This window comes from Arabidopsis lyrata, assembly GCF_000004255.2.
Source record: "Arabidopsis lyrata subsp. lyrata unplaced genomic scaffold ARALYscaffold_7, whole genome shotgun sequence".
NCBI lineage: Eukaryota > Viridiplantae > Streptophyta > Magnoliopsida > Brassicales > Brassicaceae > Arabidopsis > Arabidopsis lyrata.
Genome location: NW_003302549.1, coordinates 1,815,266 through 1,834,720, shown reverse-complemented (window position 1 = coordinate 1,834,720; position 19,455 = coordinate 1,815,266). Strand labels below are relative to the sequence as shown.

Sequence of the window (19,455 nt, the reverse complement as noted above, 5' to 3'; positions counted from 1 at the left end):
CACTTATTTAAATTTAACACATAAGCTTGAAAATATTTTATCTATAAAAATATTTTGTATAGTAAAACATACTTTTTCTTGTGTTTTTTTAATTTGATTGTTTTGACACTAAATCTACATAATCTACAAGTTGAATGTTTGGAATCGCTAACGACTAATGCTGGATCCAAAATCCGGTTAGTTTTTGTATATCATTATGTAAATTTAGTATCAAAACAATAAAATTATAAAAAGCAAACACAAGAGAAAAAGTTTTTAAAAAGCATTTAAGTGTTAAATTTAAATACGTGAAAACATGTTGAAATTATGACACCACAAGACTTACAGACCAAAAGAACGGGATGCTAAGTCTAACCGTTTTCACGTATTTAAATTTAACATTTAAGTTTGAAAATATCTTATATAATAAAAAACTTTTACCTAAAAAATATATAAACGATTTACTTAAATTATTATTTTTGAAAAAACCTTAAAATTAAATTTAAATACGTGAAAACATGTTGAACTTATGACACCACAAGACTTACAGACCAAAATGATGGGATGTTAAGTCTAACCGTTTTCACGTATTTAAATTTAACATTTAAGTTTGAAAATATTTTGAATAGTAAAAAACTTTTAGCTAAAAAATATATAAGCGATTTACTTAAAACATTATTTTTGAAAAAAACTTTAAAATTAAATTTAAATACGTGAAAGCATGTTGAACTTATGACACCACAAGACTTACGGACCAAAAGGACGGGATGCTAAGTCTAACCGTTTTCACGTATTTAAATTTAACATTTAAGTTTGAAAATATTTTGTATAGTAAAAAACTTTTAGCTAAAAAATATATAAGCGATTTACTTAAAACATATTTTTTGAAAAAAACCTTAAAATTAAATTTAAATATGTGAAAACATGTTGAACTTATGACACCACAAGACTTACGGACCAAAAGGACGGGATGCTAAGTCTAACCGTATTCACGTATTTAAATTTAACATTTAAGTTTGAAAATATTTTGTATAATAAAATAAAATAAAAAATCAAACTAGTTTACTTAAATTGAATAATTAAGATGGAATAGAAGAAATTGACCTGACTAATGAGTATGGGCTTGGCAGTTCCTTATGGGTTGAAATTCGTGTTGGGCTTCGTAGACCCAAAGAGTTTTGATGATTGCTGCCGTTTGCTTAATTTCTCTCTCCACCACCGTAACTGGGAAACGAATCTTCAATCTTCCTTCTCTATTGGCATCTCCATCGTCAATCAATTGCCGATCACCCAAGTCCTGTCAAAATCTCTGGTAGACTAATGGAGGAGACGTGATGCTTGTGAGATCTCTCACTAGACTTAATCGATCAAGAAGTGAACAGAGCCGCATCGTTGGCTTTAATTTCTGGAAATTGGAATGATTCTAAAAGAAGAAGAACCAGTATCATCTTCGAACAAGATGGAGACGAAGATTAAACAACTCATGGAATTGCATCTTTCTCATTCTATAAACTCTCTCTGTGTTTCTCGTCTCTCTGTTTTTTTTTGTGATACTAAAAGAATGAGACTATTTATAAACCCTAATGTGTTTGGGAATTCAAGTTTCCTTTTCTTTTAACGGCTATGTGTTGTTTCCTTTTTTCACATGTGTTTGGAATTCAAATATCCTTTTTTTTTTTTTTTTTATAACTCTTTCTGTGTTGTTTCCTTTTTTCACTTCTGTGTTATTTGGCAATAACCCTCTGTGATACAAAAGAAAAATACAAGTTGATGTACATGTAATTTTATAAGAAAGTATAATATACACAGAGAAAGAACAAAACTTTCTTTCGTTTCAACATTCTTTAATAATAAGCAAACAAGAAATTGGTTTTACAATAAGTTTGGCTTTGATGATTTGAGCGCATTGGTCAGAGGCATTTTGGATACAAATACAATCAAACAAATAAAGCATTATCAATCCACCACTAAGCCTCTGATTCTTCAAGAGGCTTTCCCTTTATGGTTCCTCTCTCACCAGTAGTTGAAGTTGAACTGTTCCAAGAAAAAGCAGAACAAAAGATCAGTCACAGAGAGAACATAACAACACTTGATGCCTTGTGTCTCAAGTCTAAACATAAATCAAGTTTCAAAAGACTTACCAGCTTCTTCTTCTTCTTCTTTTTCTTGAAATCTCTGAATTATCTATCTATTATTACAAAAAAAAGCGTTGGTTATTTTGCTGAGAAGAACTTGATATCAATTTAATGGTTTGCCATTCTTACAATTTCAACCTCTGTTGAAGCCTTTTCCTCTTCAGGAGCCGTCTCTGTTGTAGAGTCATTTTCCTGGAAGATCATTGAATATTATCACTGGAAGGAGTGATCAAGATTAAGGGAAAGGAAACTATTCAAGCAGATAAGCTCAAAGTAAGAAAGACCTCAGGGATGGTCTTCGCTGCAGAGTTTTCAGCTTGGGATCCTTTTGAGCATTTGTGATCACCATTGTGAACCCTCTGAAAGAAATTAAAATGCAAAATCAAGTTCACTCTTGTCATTAATGTTTCTGTCGCTATAGTTGTCTTAAGAATCATTCACCTTCATGATCTCTGGGTTTTTCCATGGGCCTTTGTCAGAGCGCATGCAGCCACCATTGTCAGCACAGGTACATGAACCTCCAAGAAACTCAAGAAGTTCACTGGTTACAAATTGATATGAGAACATCAGTCATCAGTTTCATGTCATATAATCTTATAGATAACATGGATTAATTTGTATGCTAATCTTCTTGCAGAGCTCACCTATCATCAATTACCTCAAGCAACTTGCTTTGTGTTGGTTCCATGTCTCGTTAATTTTATCTACTGTGTTGTTCATGTTAATTGCTTTTACTTTTGTCTTCCCATCGTCTCTCATGGTTGTTTTAGTGATGCTTCTATGTTGAATTTATTTTTGATTCGGAGAAATAAAAAGTTTTTAGTTTTCAGAGTTTATTTTGAGAGAAAGGCATTTTTACCGATGGAAGCAAGCCAAATGATTACATAAGTTTTATCCGTCTACTTGAACACCTCTAGTTACAACTTACCACAAACTAAAATTATAAACAAGTGTTAGAGAGATGATTTTACTTCTTATATTTTCAATTCTCTTAACAAAATATTGATTTAAGCTTCAGGAAGGTAATAAAGCATCTCTTCCCACATCATCTCCCTGATCATGTCTCCTTCCATATTCTCATCTATCTCCAAACTGACCGGAACATTTTCTGACGGATTACATTCCGGTTCCAACAAACCCGCCATGTAGGGATGTAAAAGCGCATCGCTGACCGATATTCTCTTGGTTGGATCAAACACAAGCATCCTCTGTAACAAATCTATCGCCAGAGGATTCGCATGCGGGTAAATCTGAGAAAAGTGAGTACCCTTTGAGAAAGGAAGAGACTTTATAAATCTCCTAGCTTTCTGGTTATCTATGAACTGGAGATCCCAGTCTTGTTGGCTACCAACAACATTTATGATTAGCTTCAGTTGGTTGAGGCATTCTGTTCCAGGGAAAATCGGTTTTCTTCCAAGAATCTCTGCAAATATGCATCCTACCGACCAAACATCGATGGAGGTTCCGTAGTTGTCACAACAGAGAAGAAGCTCAGGTGCTCGGTACCAACGTGTGACCACATACTCTGTCATAAACTGTTCATTGCCTCTACTTGTTCTCGCAAGCCCGAAATCACAAATCTTTAGATCACAATTAGCATTCACTAGAAGATTCCCGGGCTTTAAATCGCGGTGAAGGATGTTTGCTGAGTGAAGATACTTCAATCCTCTTAGCAACTACAATGTCGACAAAAAGATACAATCTAGTCAACAAACCAAAGCTTAACAAGACAAACAGAAAATGTATCGAACCAACGTACCTGAAACAAGAAGTACTTGCAGTGATCATCGGAAAGAGACTGAGAAGATTTGATGATCTGATTCAAATCAGAATCCATAAGCTCATAGACCAAATAAACATCTTTGAAACTGTACCTATGAGTAGGCAACATAACATCCTTAAGGGCGATAACGTTTTCGTGTCTCACATGCCTTAAAAGCTTAAGCTCTCTCAACGTTCTCAAAGCATCGATGCGATTCTCAAACACATTGTGGATCTTCTTAATAGCAACTCTCTCATTGGTCTCTCTGTTGATTGAAGAACAAACAACACCATAAGCTCCTCTTCCAATCGGCTTAATCGGAACATACTTAGTGTCGATTTCGAATAATGTTTGCCACATCGTGTAGTAATGTTTCCCTTCTTGTCTAATCCCATTTGGAGGATCAACTAGCATCGCCATTCTTCTTCTTCTTTGCTAAAATCACCTAACAAAAACAGAGTACAAAAACAGAGTAGCTAAAATCAAAAAGGTTTATAAAAATAATCCTTCTTTTTTTTTTTGTCTAATCCACAGAATTTGGAAAGGGTTTATAGAAAAATGTTTTTTTTTTTTTTTTTATTGGGAGGAAACTACAGAATCGAAGCTTGCTTCCCGACAATAATTGGAGCTTTTTGCTCGCTTACGTTATTCCTCTTGAAAAAGAAGCCAGAAAAATCTTGGCTTTACTTAGCAATCAATCTAACTACACGACTACCAAAAGCAGAAGAAGAGAAGAAGATAAAGTAAACTTTTTTTCAAGAGTCATTATCATCAAACACTTGACGAATTAGTAAACTAGCAAAACACCAAACAAAGATAAAGTCTCAGTATCGTCAATTCGCCATACCTATAAGCAATTATAGAAGAGGACATGGGTTCTTCTTCGTCGTTATCCAGAGATTATTATGGATCAGATAAATTCAAAGGCAAAGATATTGAGAGAGAAATCTTGAGCGCCCATACCAGAAAGGGAGAAGAAGAGGACGACGAGCTTAATACGTTAATCTTCTCCTAATTGTTCTATTAATTCGATTTTCCGAATATTCAGTTTTATTCATAGATTGATATTTAATTAAAATATATATAAATAAAAAGCCAATATCGGACGGTCATTTAATTATTTTAAATGAGAAGATATGTGAAGTTGCATGCTGTCTCTTAATTATTAAAATTTGATTAAAGTCTTCATTAATTTAGAATCGAAATTGGTATATACAAACAATATCACAAAAATTGTTTGAAGTAACTCACCAAAAAAAAAAATTGTTTGAAGTAATTAGTCTTTTTATTTTCACAAGTAATTTTACTGAAATTAGAAGTTCATTATTAGTCTATCTTATTATATAAAGTATGGTTTTCAAAGTTAATAACTCTTTTATTATATAAAGTATGGTTTTCAAAGTTAATAACTCACGAGATCGTGACACGTGTCAAATTATTCGATCTGAGATTTTGACATGTGTCAAATAAATTTTTCCTTTTTAAAAAAAAAAAAAGTAAAAAGATAATTAAAATTTTAAACTGTTTTTAAATGTAAAAAGCTAATTACAGGAAATTGTACATATATTTCCATAAGAGTTTTTGTCATCTAGCAAACAAAATTTTTGTTTTTAGAAAGCTAATTTTAAGGAAATTGTACATATATTTCCATAAGAGTTTTTACCATTTAGCAAACAAAATTTTTGTTTTTAAAAGATAATTATAACAAAAATATATATTTAAATAGTTTTAAGAATATAAAAAGATTATAATAAGAAAATTATATGTATAAATAAGGAAATTATATGTATATTTTCCATAAAAAATGAAATAATAAAATTATGATAAACGTTTTATTTATAAGTTACTACCTGTACAAGAAAAAGATTTTAAAATAGAAAAAAATTAAGAAAATTATACAATCAATTATTAATCCTATAAGAAAAAGGATTGTAAATAGTTACCTTTAAATAAACAAATATATTATCTCATATTTTACTCATCAAAGAAACTAATTTTTAACGATGTTATATCATATCAATTATAGAAAAAATATTTCGAATCACGATGTTTTCCTAAAAATAGCATGTGATATTCAAATCTAATGAATATATGGCAATTAAGGCAAATTTATAATGATGAACAGCGATAGACATAGACTAGAGTTATTGTCAGAGAGGCTTGGTCCAATGTCGGAGGAGATAAAGAAGGTGGAGTAATAAGAGAAGGTGGTGAGTCAGAATTAGCGAGATTCGGTATTGTTGGTGGTGGTGATTGTGATAGTAGTGAGATTTAGTTGTGGTGGTGGGTCAAGTAGTGAGACTCGGTGGTGATGCCCGACAAATGTGAGAAATGTAGATAGGGAAAAAAAAAATAAAGATATGGTCGTGAAGAAATCCGACAAGAGGAAGAGAAGGAAAAGAAATAGAAGTTCGAACAAAAATAAGAGAAATCTAATGAGAGAAACATAGAGATTTGAGAATTAGAAAGAAGAGAAAACGAATAAATTAATAATATGAGCCAAAAATGACAAAAATCATGTAGCAAATAGATAATGTTTAGTCTTATGTTTTTTTTTTTTGTTTTTTTTTTCAGTCTTAAGTTATTTAGTGTATATTCTCTAATTCTTTATAAAGTTTTTTCTTTCAGTCGAGGATATTTCATATTATCAAGTAAAGTTAAATGACATGGATATAGACGGTCTCATATTTTCTCTTCCTTTATTGTCACAATTTTATTATGACGTCAAACTTTTCTAAACAAAATCATATATTTACGTATCTCATACTATATGTTTACATATTATACATATATCGTTCATATATTTACGTAACTATATAGTTTTATCTTTTCTTATTGTCATAGTTTTGTTTCCATCTTGCCCATATTGAAATTATAAGATGTAACACACTCTTCCGATGGATATAAATAACTTATTAAAATTCAATAATACAACATATGAATATTTATGACTTCATAACTTATAATAAGCAAAGAATTATATAATTTTATAAATTGACCAATATTTATATTAGATGATTTAATAATTAGTATAACATAATTACAAATAGTGTTTTATATTTTTGCATTATGCTAATAAATCTATATTTAGAAATAGTTATGCTGCATTTTTTAAAATATATATGTTTATAGATATTTATTTAAGCTTACAAAAATAAAATAAAAATGTTCAAAATAATCATTTCGACCGGCAACCCGTGCGTTGCACGGGTCCATATCTAGTTAGCTATAAAATGGAGATTTTTGGAAGCCAATCAATATTTTTACTCTTTGAGCACGCTCAAGAAATAAGATAAGCAGCTTACCAAAAAAAGAAATAAGATAAGCATATAAAAAACACGTGGATGCATGAAACATGCCACGTGGATTTCGTCGAGTAGTGTTAAGCTCTTGGTGGGACCCACTTTAGTCAGAAGTTTCCGCTAATCTGGTGACGTCATACAATACATAAAACAATTCGTGTAGTATTATTGTATTAAGCACAAAGAAAATTGCAATTTGATGTACATGTATTCTTTTTTTTTGTCGAGAGATTTCTTAAAAATATTTTTGAGCATATGATAGACCAAAAACCAAGTATTATTAAAAACACTATTTATAAAAATCAAATCAAATCAATTTTTATAACATTATTTATGAAAATATTGAAGTGTTAAATTTAAATACGTAAAAACATGTTGAATTTATGACACCACAAAATTTACAGATCAAAAAATGGAATGCTAAATTCAGTTAATTTTCATGTATTTATATTTAACACTTCGGTTTGAAAACATTTATTTTTATAAAAATATATTGTATAACTAAAAATACTTTTAGTTGAAAGCTTTTTTTCTTGTGTTTGTTTTTTTAATTTAATTTTTTTTATTAAATCTTTATAATGATATGAAAAACAAATTGAATATTTGGAATCGCTAACGACTAATGTTGGATCCAAAATCCTGTTAGCTTTTGTATATCATTATGTAAATTTAGTATCAAAAAAAAAAATCAAACACAAGAAAAAAAGTTTTAAAAAAGTATTTAAGTGTTAAATTTAAATAAGTGAAAACATGTTGAATTTATGACACCACAAGACTTACGGACCAAAGGACGGGATGCTAAATCCGGTTAATTTTCACGTGTTTAAATTTAACACTTAAGTTTGAAAACATTTTATCTATAAAAATATTTGTATAGTAAAAAAATACTCTTTTAAAACTTAATTATTTGTGTTTGTTTTTTTAATTTAATCGTTTTGATATTAAATCTAAATAATGATACGAAAAACAAGTTGAATATTTGGAATCGCTAACGACTAATGCTGGATCCAAAATCCGGTTAGTTTTTGTATATCATTATGTAAATTTAGTATCAAAATAAAAAAATAAAAAAATCAAACACAAGAAAAAAACGTTTTAAAAAAGTCTTTAAGTGTTAAATTTAAATACGTGAAAACATGTCGCATTTATGACACCACAAGACTTACGGAACAAATGACGGGATGCTAAATCCGGTTAGTTTTCACGTATTTAAATTTAACACTTAAGTTTGAAAACGGTTACTTAAAATAATATTATTTATAATAAAAGAAAACTTTTTAGTTAAAATTAATAAGAAATTACTTAAAATGAATATTAGGATGGGATAGAAAATGACCTCTGACGAATATCATGGGATGTAGTTTCATGGGCTTGATGGGCTGAAATTCCTTTTGTTGGGCTTCGTTGATTTGATGATTTCTCCACCACCGTGCGATTGAAAAACAACATCTCCGATCAATCAACCTCCTCAATCGCCATCTCCGTCGTCAATTGCCGCTCCAGCCGTTACAAACACCGAAGTCCTCTCAAAATCTCCGTTAGATTTTTCGAGACATGATTGATGCTTGTGAGATCTTTCACTAGACTTGACCACCCACCGTTGGCTTTAATTTCCATTCTAAACGAAGAAGAGTCCGTATCATGTTGCACCACGACGCTCTTCTCTTTTCCGGTCTTGTTGGTGAAGAGCAACGACAAAATCAAACATCGAACAAGTTGGAGCCGAAGATCAACAACTCATGGAATTTGAAGAAATCAAAGATGAAATCGAACAAGAGAATCGAAAAACCAGAGCATGAAATTGCATCTTGAACGCTCGGGCAGAAGGAATCAATAAGAGTCTACTCTCCATGGGTCACTCTGGTTTGTTTGTGATGATCAATGATACTAAACGATGAGACTATTTTTTTTTTTTTCCCCTCAACGATGAGACTATTTATAAACTCAACTTTCCTTTTTTTTTGACATGTGTTTAGGATTCAAATTTCCTTTTTCTTAAAATAAAACTCTTCTCTGTTGTTTCCTTTTTTTTACTTCTTGAGTTTATTTGGCAATTACCCCTCTGTGATGAAGAAGATCGAAGACTTAAGTTATAATTGTGTATTAACTAGGAGGAAGCTACAAAAGAAAATTGCAATTTGATGTACATGTTAATTTTATAAGAAGGTATATAATATAATATACACAGAGAAAGAACAAAACTTTCTTTCGTTTTCAACATTCTTTAATAATAAGAAAACAAGAAATTGGTTTTACAATAAGCTTGGCTTTGACGATTTCAGCGCATTGGTCAGAGACATTTGGATACAATCAAACAAATAAAGCATTATCAATCCACCATTAATCCTCTATTTCTTCAAGAGGCTTTCCCTTCATGGTTCCTCACTCACCAGTAGTTGAACTGTTCCAAGAAAAAGCAGAACAATAGATCAGTCACAGAGAGCATTACAACACTTGCTGGCTTTGTGTCTCAAGTCTAAACATAAATCAAGTTACAAAAGACTTACCAGCTTCTTCTTCTTCTTCTTTTTCTCGATGTACGCCACGAGCTCCTCCTGACGACCAAGAGAATCATCCAAAGCCTGCATTCAAAAGAAAATTAGCATTAAAAAGCTTTAATGGAGCAAGTTTATGTTAATGATTGAGAAAATATGTACCTTCTTGGTGGCAGCAAGCTCTTGCTCCAATACATTGGACCGGCTAATGGCAGCGTTAAGCATCTCTTCCTTATCCGGAGGCATAACTGTTGGCTGCGCGCTTAAGACGGTCACTTTCTGTTCCAACTCAGCCATTCGTTTCATGATGGCCATGAAATCTTCCCCTGAGATTGCTGGTACAGTCATTTTCTCTGACTGCATCGCACTCTTGTTCATTGACGCATCATCGCAGTACACGGGGCTCGAGTATAGGGTTGACTCGGTTAGTTTCCTTGGGACGTTTTTAGTCACTCTAATCATGGTGACAACACCCATCACAAGAGCCATGACCCCAGTGAAAATGGGTGACCTCCCTCCTTCTGTTGTAGCGTTGTTGCACGCCTCTTGAATGGCGTAAACTTCTTCTGCTTACAAAATAACAAGAAGCGTTAAAGCTCATATGTCTTAACTTTGACATACAACAACCAAATTTCAAGAAAAAATGGATGCACAAGAGTCATCATCATACTCTTTGAGAGGGAAAATTTGTGAGCTTCTGGCATGTTCCAAGCTGGGTGAGCGGCTGGGACCTGAGTTGCGAGAAACGAATAACGAGAATATGAAAAACGTTGGTTATTTTGATGAGCAAAACTTGATATCAAGAATTTAGAGGTTGGCCATTCTTACAATTTCGACCTCTGTGGAAGCCTTTTCCTCTTCAGAAGCCGGCTCTGTTGTAGAGGCATTTTCCTGGAAGATCATAGAGTATTAGCATTGGAAGGAGTGATCAAGATTCAGGGAAAGGAAAATATTCAAGAAATATAGATAAGCTCAAAGTAAGCAAGACCTCAGGGATGGTCTTCTCTGCAGAGTTTTCAGCTTTGGATCCTTTTGAGCATTTGTGATCACCATTGTGAACTCTCTGTAAGAAACAATTGCAAAATCAGGTTCACTCTTGTCGTTATTTTTTCTGTCGCTATAGTTGTCTTAAGAATCATTCACCTTCATGATCTCTGGATTTTTCCATGGGCCTTTGTCAGAGCGCATGCAGCCACCATTGTCAGCACATGTACATGAACCTCCAAGAAATTCAGGAAGTTCACTGGTCACCAAATGATATGAGAACATCAGTTATCAATAATATGGATTAATTTGTATGCTATTCTTCTTGCAGAGCTCACCTATCATCAATGATCTCAAGCAACTTGCTTTGGTACTTGTTGCCAAGAACCTGGTATTCAAACAAAGCCAGTTACTTTAAAACTAATATCATTCAGAAGAAGATTCAATAGTAGAAGGTTTTGAATACTTGCATGGATCTTTGCTGTAGTCTTTGGGTCAAGGAAGGACTTAACCGTGTTCCACAACATTCTGAATCCTGAGCCAGCATTGATGATAAACATCCTGTTCAAGGTCTGATCCAAAGACGTTCAGAAATTTAAACTCTTAGTTCATAGATCAAATAAGTTCACCAATGGAAGATAATTGAGGAGTAGAGATATAAATCACACCTCAGGATAGTTGTCACCATCGACCTTTTGAAGACGAGTAATCAAGTCTCTTGCAGCCTTGTTGAAGTTTTTGAGTCCCTGTTATAACAAGAAGAAGACCATGAAATATTTTGGCTATAACTAGTATAAGTTTCTGTTGATTTTGTGGAACTTTTACATACCACTCCTTGGACATCAAGAATAGTTGTGCTTTGATCAATATGCTTCTTTGCGGCGATAGAGCACGCTGGGAACTTAACATTGAAGGTCCTCTCAAACTCCATAACATGGTAGTTAACATACCTATCCATGGTTGTGACTTGCATCAACTTGGTAGAGTCTACTAAACCAAGCCTCTCAATGTACACAGGTCGTCCTTCCTTGTCAACTCCATGGTGTCCTTGAGGGTAGTATTTCAACACTTCATCAATTTCCTTGAAATCAAACTCCTTAAATACACAAAACCAAAGAAGAAAGTGTTAGTACTCAAAGAGACCATTGTCAAGTCTGCAAAACGTTCCTCTTGAATAATAATCATACCTCCATGACAGTGTCAGCACCAAATTCTTTCCTCCATCTAAGCATTTCAGTCCACATCTGTTTGGTTTTCTCAAGATCAAATTTTCTTGCCTTCAAAAATCTAAGCATCATATGGTAGTCGTCGTGTTTCTCCGGGAGTAGCTCATCGAGAATAAGCGATTGGCGAAAGGCATCAACGGCTTTCAACTCCTCGGCGTCATGCACATCTTCGATGATCTCCGCAGACATCACTTTGCTACTTCTCCTTCTCTTTGTCATTGAATACCTCAAATTCTTAGAGGAGCTCCTCTTCTTAAAAGAACCCATCCTTGGTTTCAACTCGGCATCTAAAAACACAACAACCCCAACACAAAACAACATCAAGAACAAGAAGATAACAAAACAGAGGATCAAGAACAGAGAACTAAAAAGTCTCTTCCTTGTGGTTGATTACCTTGGATCAAAGTCATGATTTGCCAGATAGTTGGAATTAGGCAGATAAGGGCACGAGGGACGAGCACTCTAACGAGAGTGTCTTATTATTTTTAACCAATGCCCTTTGCCAAATTCCTGCAAGAAATTCACATTCCCTTATTACAAATCAAATTCGAAAAACAACGATGAACATGAAGGAAAGAAACAGAACAAAACAGAGAGATAAAAAATACCTCTGCAAAGTGGAAATGAGAGGAAGGAGAAAGATAAAAAGGAGAGTGAGATTGTTCCGAAAATCTCTCAAAATCGTTCCTTTGGATTCTCGGCTCCATTAACGTCGAGGTAAAGCTCCACCTCATCCTCATATTCTCTCTTTCCCCAACCATTGATTCTTCTTCTTTTTTTGGTCGCAGTTTTCTTGTTTTTTTTGTTATGCAGTTCTAATTATACAAATTTAGAAACAGAGGAAGATAGATATACGCACACGAGTGTTATACTGACATGTGTCAATACTTATTGAGATTTGAGAGAGGTATTATGCAAAACCTTTCTTTTGCCGCAAGAAACACAGAAAGCCTTTGAGAGGCTGGAGTGGAGTTAGAACATGAACTTTTTAGTTTTCCCATAAATTGAAAGTTTTTGAATTTCTGCAACAACACTAAAGCTACTTGATCATTAAGGGTATAAGAGAAAAAGAAAGAACTCAAATGATCAAATGAAAAACATTTGGAAAATTTTTCATAAATGTCAGAACAAGAAGCCATTGCCTTCGATAATCCTCCTTCGTCAATTTAGCTTCAGATAAATCACAAGCCCATTACTGAAAGTAGAGAACCGGTTTAGGAATCTGCTATGAACATCTGCAAGCTGTTGAGTCTGCGGATTCTGTTGTCTATAATCTCAAGCGCATGTGTTGAAAGAGTTCCCTTAGTGTTGTTCTTGAAGAAAAAGAGTTTGGTGTTTTAAGACTTGAGTAGAAGTTCTGAAGCAAGTCTCTTCAGCGACTCGGATGCTTTAAGAAGATCGGACTCCGAATGTCCCGCAGAAACGTAGAGTTTGATTCCCACAGGTAACCGGCATTTATCAAGAAATGATCTTTTAGAACTCACAACCAACAACGAGTCTTCCTTCAGAGCCTGCATGCATCTAGTAATGTCAAGAAATGGGGACAGGGTCTAGATTTGGTTTTGCAAAGAAACAATGAACTTACACGGTCCGCCATTTCCTCAAGTAGAAGCAAATCGTCTTTAGCTGAACCGCTGGATTTCTCTAATTTTAAGAAAACAATAGGCGATTCCCGGTTGCTTGTTAACGACATCCCCTTGATATCTGACAATCCTGCGTTGTTCCCAGCATTTCGTTTTCACTCAGAGGAAGATGACAAACTAAATCAAACTCTAATTGTTGCTTAATTAGATTGAAAGATCAAACCTTTCCATAACAGAGCAATATTTTGCTTCAGCTTAACTAACATATCCGGGTTTTGATCAATGACATCAATGGCGGTGATAGCAGCACTTGCAAGGTATGGTGGCAAAGAAGCAGAGAACACATATCCTGAACTGCTAAGCCTCTGTGCATTTGAGAGTCCCAGCGTGAGTTAAGTTTCTATAATCGGTAGTTTTCGATTTTGTTTGTAATTAGTTAAACAGCATGATCGATGTTTACCTGGTAATCGATGATGCGAGCATTCCCAGTGCAAAATCCACCTTCTGTGGCTAATGCATGGCCCATTGCAGCAGTCACAACATCTATCTTCTCAATCTGTTTAAAGATAAACCGCCGTAAAAATTTTAGCATCAGGTTTAGCAAATGAGAACACTACTAAAATGTGTGTCATTCATACGTACAGGGACACTATGATGCTCTGCAAGACCTCTCCCAGAACGGCCAAGCACACCAAAAGAGTTGCTTTCATCCAATATAACACGAAACCGATACTTCTCTTTTAGTTTTACAATCTCATCCAGAGGCGCAATTTGACCAGAATTCTGTAGATTTTAACATACCCAAAGACAAATGGGTAAGCATCAGAGTTCAGGGAGAACTTTCAAAATATGGAAGCAGGAGAGGAAAGAAAACAGCGAGGTGTTTACAAATACCTGATATACAGCTTCAGCTACAATATAACGCCTCAAGTTCTTTGAGCGCTTGTACTTTGTCATGATTTTCTCAAGGGTACTTCGAAGGGATTCCATGTCATTGTGCTTGAAGTACACAATTGTACTTCTTGAAAGCTGAAGTCCATTTTGTATTCCCCAGTGAACACCCTCGTCACTAAGAAAATTGATAAGACAAATATTAGTTTAATCTCGAGATAAAAAAAGTTTCAAACAAAGACCCGTATTAACAAGGAAATTCAATGTAATCCTGGGATTTCTACTAACATAATCTAATAAGTAGAAAGACGTTTTAAGAAATTGTGTACTTACGCAACAATGACATCGCCTTTCTTACAGAAACAAGGAATTGTGCTGAACATCGTGGAAAGTCCATAAGAATAGAGGATTGAATCAGGAGTACCCAAAAATTTTGATATTCTGGTTTCGCAGTCAAGATGGACATCTAGTCAAGAGAAGTAATCAAATAGTAAGAACCCTTTTGAAGCAAGCTAATGGAAGAACCAAAGTATTTATCTAGAAAAATAATTGACTTCTTACCAATTGTACCATAGAATCCACGAGGACCACAAGAACCGACACCATATTTTTCTAATGCAGAAGTACATGATTCCTGGCATAAGACTAATCTTAAATAAAACTATTCAAACAGAAGAGAGTGTATTGAAAACAAATTAGCTTCACGTTACCAGCAACTTCTCGTGGCCAATGAGCCCAAGATAATTAGCTGAGGCAAAATTCACCACATCTTTGCCATTAACTGTTGTATGCGGTCCAGCAGCACTGTATGGACCCAACAGAATCTTAAAGCATAACAGAAACATGCTACAAAACGAAATACAGAGAAGTCTTCTAGGGTACCTTTCAAGAACTGGTGGCTCATGCTTCATGTCTTCAGTAATTGGAGGTATAAGAGGTTCAGGAACCCATTCATCACATAACTCATCTATTTCCTGCGTAATATAAACCCCCAAAAACTCAATACATTTCAACAATATACCACACAAAGGGTTGTTTCCAAAACTAATCAGAGATGATACAAGAACCAAATCCTATGATCTATCAAACCAATATGATGAAAGGATCTGAGACAGAACCTGCTCGGTCAATGGTCGCTTGGGAGGTTTGTAACTCTTCCTAGTGAGGAGAATGACAATGACAACACCCAACAACCCTTCCACAAAGAAGTGCCCTGGAAACAAAAGAAAAGAGTTGAAATCTTTAGTAATCTCAAATATCCTAAAAACTTTGATAGACACACAAGTTCACCTAAAGCTGTTTCTTCAAATCTATACCTCGGATTGGGAAACCAAATAAGACAACTCTAGCTGAAGGACTCTCCAGCATCATAGTAACCCAATTCAAAGTAGCATTAAACATTTCCACGAGATTCGAAGCCATTGCTAATTTGCTAAATAAAGCTCTGTACTTTTCTCTTCTATAGTCTTGATTTGCTCGACGAATCGAGCAAAAGGGCAGCTAGCTCAACTTTGGGCAAACCTACAAAAACCCAATCTTCAAATTAGTATTCAAATTTTTTCAAAATTCAGATCAGTAAACAACAAAAAGTAGCAATTTTGAATCCCCAAAAACGACAAAACGTATCAGGAAAGATCTGTCATCGGATCACTGAGCAACGAGAAATCGAAATCTCGGAGAACAGATTAAGAAAGTATATGATTACAATTAGATCCGACACATAAACGAGGAATGTTACCTGATCCCAATTGGATTCTGTGTGGCAAAATCGAGAAGGAGCACAAGGTATCGTGCCCACGAGAGTGTCAAACACACGAGGAGTGTTTTCAAATTTGGCGATGCAAAAAGATTGACTTTCAACGTTTTCTCGAGATTTTTGATAACGCAGAGCCAAAAAAAAATTCAATTTCAGAGAAAAAAAAAAAAAAAAAAGGAAAAGAGGAAGACGAGCGGATTTGTCTATGTTCGTAATACGTCAGGGGAATCTTGGGCCCAGATCTGTGTGTTCGTTCATCGATACGACGCGTTAAGTATTAAATATGGGCCTAGAGCCCCAGTGTTTCAACAGCACACAATCACTAATTTGTCGTATGCAGATATTTGACCTTTTGAACATTGCAGTTAGATTTGTCACTTGGATTTTTTTTTTTTTTTTTTTTTTTATCAATAAAGTCCGATCCATAGCCAATCTTTACTACGCGGGATAACGCGATTTAATGGAGTCAAAATCCGCTGGGGAAAGCGGAGTCAAATGGATTTAACCACTTGACTAAAGACACATTCCCCTTGTCACTTGGATTTTTATTTGTACACTGATTATTTATTTTTTAATTGATTAATAGAGGATAACTATCAGTTTAAATATTTTGCATATGATCCATTCACATAACAATATCATTTCCTAGCTATATAATGCCCTATCACTTTAATTTTGTGTAGCTTTGAAATTGATGTACATATACTTGAACTTGCTTCTCGTTGGAAATCATAGAGCCCAAGAACCCAGTTTTTTATGGAGATATTGAAGTGGTAACAAAAAAATGGATGAGACTTTACTAAATTCCAAACCTTTATGGTCTACTTTTGTCCACCGTCTATTCATTTTCTTTTGTAATCTAAAAGTTATAAACTTATAATATACAAGTTGGATTCTAGAGAATCAACTAACCTTGGTATAGTGACTAAGTTCAAAATCTACTCGAACCAATTTTTTTAATCTAACAAGAAAGCGAACAATTAGATTATCTTTTCACCACACACACAAAAATAAAAATCCCAAGATCATGGTTTAAGAAGAGATTATATGAACGTTTATGAGAACTCCTACCACAGAATAAGATTGATACGTTACGGCTTTGCATTAATCCCTCAAAGGACACGCGTGAGTGCCTCTCGAAACACAGACCCATTTCGTACCAAAACTATCAAACTCTCTCTTTCCCAACAAAGCATATACACTAAAGTTAATTATATGACTCAATAAGCATTCATCACCACCACTAAAGTCTTAAAGGGAAATGAAAAGAGGGAAAGAAAGACTACTAAAAGCCTTAGGTTATGGTCGAGAGAGAGAGTGAAAGAGTACTAAAGCCTAAAGGTAAGGAAGAGATAGAAAGAGGGGAATGGTGGTCACACACACACCAATCATCATCACTCATTCTTGTTTAGCTTTTTATTAACCTTCTTTTAATCATATTCGATCCCAAAGTTTCCCCTACTTTCTCTATAATTTTTTGTAACATTTAAATTACACTATACATATATTATTCCTATTCTGTTCAACCATAATATCATATCATAAATATAACTCAGCATTAGCTAAACCATGTGATGATATGAACATCCAATACATAAGCAAGAGTCAAAGAAATCTTTCGAAGAAACAAAAACGTTTTAGTTTAGGTTGTAAATGATAAGTCCTTAAACACGAGGAAGAGGATATGACTTCCGAGTTCCGACAGAGGAGAATGACAATGACAACACCTAGGCCTGGGCATGTGGGTAATCCGTTCGGGTTCGGGTTGAATGGGGCATTGAATTTCTGGTCCATTCGGGTATTTCTAAAGATTCGGTTTCGGTCGGGTTCGGGTTGAATGGATATTGAATTTCTGGCCCATTCGGGTATTTCTAAATATTCGGTTTCGGTCGGGTTCGGGTACCGTCGGGTTCGGGTCGGTTTGAGTAATAGGTATGAGAACCAAAAAAATCCGAAAAATTTGGGTCCCCATTGTTTTCGAGTCTAAATGGGTAAAATTACCCATAAACCCGAAATATGACTCCAATACCCGAAGTTTTAAATCATTGTATATGCTCAAATGATCAAATAAAGAGAACAAAACATCAAACATGACATCTAAAAGCTAAATCCAATCCAAAATCACAAAAATTACACTTAAGTCTTAAGTGTTAAGAGTAAATAAGCTTCCTCTGTCGGAACTATATGTATGATTCAATGTAAATCCCAATTGATTGGAGCAGAAGATATTGATTTATTGACCTAACGAATTTTAGTTGCTTTAATACGACGTCATTTTAATGGAATGGTCTTGAGTTTTAAATATGGGCTTTGTTAGAGGCCCAATGATTCAACAGCCACTCCACTTGTACTATATTCCTTCAATTTTTTCGATTAAACTAACCTTTGGTACGAGATTTAAGCTTATCCTTTTCTTTTCTTTTTTGGTTTAATGTTAAACTAAGCTTATCCGTTATACGACCAAAAAAAAAAAAAAAAACTTGTCAAAGTCGGTATCGGAGATCAAAAACTGAAAGTAGTTATAAAAGAGCTTCTTGTCCGAATCTTTGAAAAATTTTCAACCCCAAAAGTCGTCAGCCGCTGAATTCAGGAGATCAATCAATCAACCGAAAACAAGATAGGAGAATCGGAGCATTGATTTTATCCCCAGGGATTGTTTTGTGACACAATCATACTGTAACGATGTCCAATTACGCCGGTGGTCCGCCGCACAATAAAAGACAGAAGAAGGAGGCGTCTCTGTCTCCGTCTTGGCTATCGTCGTTGCCACACGATGTTGCTCTGAACTGCTTGTCCCGCCTCTCGAGATTGGATAGCGCGTCTTTGTCTCTGACCTCCAAGAGCCACCGCTCTCTCGTGGTTTCTCCTGAGCTCTGCCGCGCGCGTGAGCTTATGGGTTGTACCGAGGAGTACTGGTATGTCTGCTTAAGCATTCGTCCTGACCCAACTCCACGCTGGTTCATCCTCCGCCGTGGAGGTCCTACTCTAGATAACAAGTCTGTAAATCAGCGGCTGAGACCGATCCTGTCGCATCCCTATCAGCCTCCAGAATCGTCCTCTTTCGTAGAGCTGGATTTTGGGATCTATGTAATCGGTGGACTCAGACACGGAAACCCCACTTCGGATGTCTTGCTTCTCGATTGTCTCTCTCACACCTGGCGACGCGTCCCATCCATGAGAGTGCCTCGCGCTTCCGCTGCGGCAAACGTCGTAGACGGCAACTGGAGGCTGCCAGGAGGAGGAGGTCGATTCCTCCAACTGGGCAGAGGTTTTCGACCCACAGACCCAAACTTGGGATACCTTGCCATTACCTGATGATCCAGAGATACGCCACAACACAAG

The 19,455-nt window shown here is 34.9% G+C and overlaps 4 protein-coding genes across 6 annotated transcripts; 1 reads left to right on the top strand and 3 right to left on the bottom strand.

Annotated features, from left to right (window-relative positions):
* Nucleotides 1-2,950: 2,950 nt before the first annotated feature.
* On the bottom strand, nucleotides 2,951-9,174 carry LOC9303086 (mitogen-activated protein kinase 14). Of its 3 annotated transcripts, XM_021018615.1 has the most exons (4): nucleotides 8,515-9,174; nucleotides 7,182-7,303; nucleotides 3,874-4,321; nucleotides 2,951-3,790 (listed from the first exon to the last, which is right to left on the bottom strand). In XM_021018615.1, the coding sequence occupies exons 3-4, from the start codon at nucleotides 4,294-4,296 to the stop codon at nucleotides 3,122-3,124; spliced, it is 1,092 nt and encodes a 363-aa protein (XP_020874274.1). In that variant the 5' UTR covers nucleotides 4,297-4,321; nucleotides 7,182-7,303; nucleotides 8,515-9,174; the 3' UTR covers nucleotides 2,951-3,121. The 3 variants fall into 3 exon arrangements, with proteins under 3 accessions (XP_020874274.1, XP_020874275.1, XP_002867014.1); XM_021018616.1 differs by lacking the exon at nucleotides 7,182-7,303; XM_002866968.2 differs by lacking the exons at nucleotides 7,182-7,303; nucleotides 8,515-9,174 and adding an exon at nucleotides 4,724-5,034.
* A 123-nt stretch (nucleotides 9,175-9,297) lies between these two features.
* LOC9303085 (phosphatidylinositol/phosphatidylcholine transfer protein SFH12) lies at nucleotides 9,298-12,490 on the bottom strand. The gene is made up of 13 exons (XM_002866967.2): nucleotides 12,278-12,490; nucleotides 11,845-12,170; nucleotides 11,487-11,753; nucleotides 11,326-11,403; nucleotides 11,128-11,229; nucleotides 10,996-11,045; nucleotides 10,817-10,916; nucleotides 10,662-10,736; nucleotides 10,502-10,564; nucleotides 10,344-10,404; nucleotides 9,836-10,239; nucleotides 9,686-9,760; nucleotides 9,298-9,579 (listed from the first exon to the last, which is right to left on the bottom strand). Exons 1-13 carry the CDS (start codon nucleotides 12,291-12,293, stop codon nucleotides 9,565-9,567), a joined length of 1,632 nt encoding a protein of 543 aa, XP_002867013.1. The 5' UTR covers nucleotides 12,294-12,490; the 3' UTR covers nucleotides 9,298-9,564.
* A 362-nt stretch (nucleotides 12,491-12,852) lies between these two features.
* Nucleotides 12,853-16,442, bottom strand: LOC9305108 (long chain base biosynthesis protein 1). The gene is made up of 13 exons (XM_002866966.2): nucleotides 16,096-16,442; nucleotides 15,674-15,878; nucleotides 15,476-15,570; nucleotides 15,240-15,331; nucleotides 15,068-15,161; nucleotides 14,919-14,991; nucleotides 14,691-14,823; nucleotides 14,361-14,535; nucleotides 14,109-14,249; nucleotides 13,927-14,022; nucleotides 13,690-13,831; nucleotides 13,469-13,596; nucleotides 12,853-13,394 (listed from the first exon to the last, which is right to left on the bottom strand). Exons 2-13 carry the CDS (start codon nucleotides 15,777-15,779, stop codon nucleotides 13,221-13,223), a joined length of 1,449 nt encoding a protein of 482 aa, XP_002867012.1. The 5' UTR covers nucleotides 15,780-15,878; nucleotides 16,096-16,442; the 3' UTR covers nucleotides 12,853-13,220.
* Nucleotides 16,443-18,795: 2,353 nt separating this feature from the next.
* Nucleotides 18,796-19,428, top strand: LOC110226115 (putative F-box/kelch-repeat protein At5g03000). Its single transcript, XM_021016745.1, has one exon. The coding sequence runs from the start codon at nucleotides 18,796-18,798 to the stop codon at nucleotides 19,426-19,428; it is 633 nt and encodes a 210-aa protein (XP_020872404.1).
* The last annotated feature ends 27 nt before the right edge of the window (nucleotides 19,429-19,455 follow it).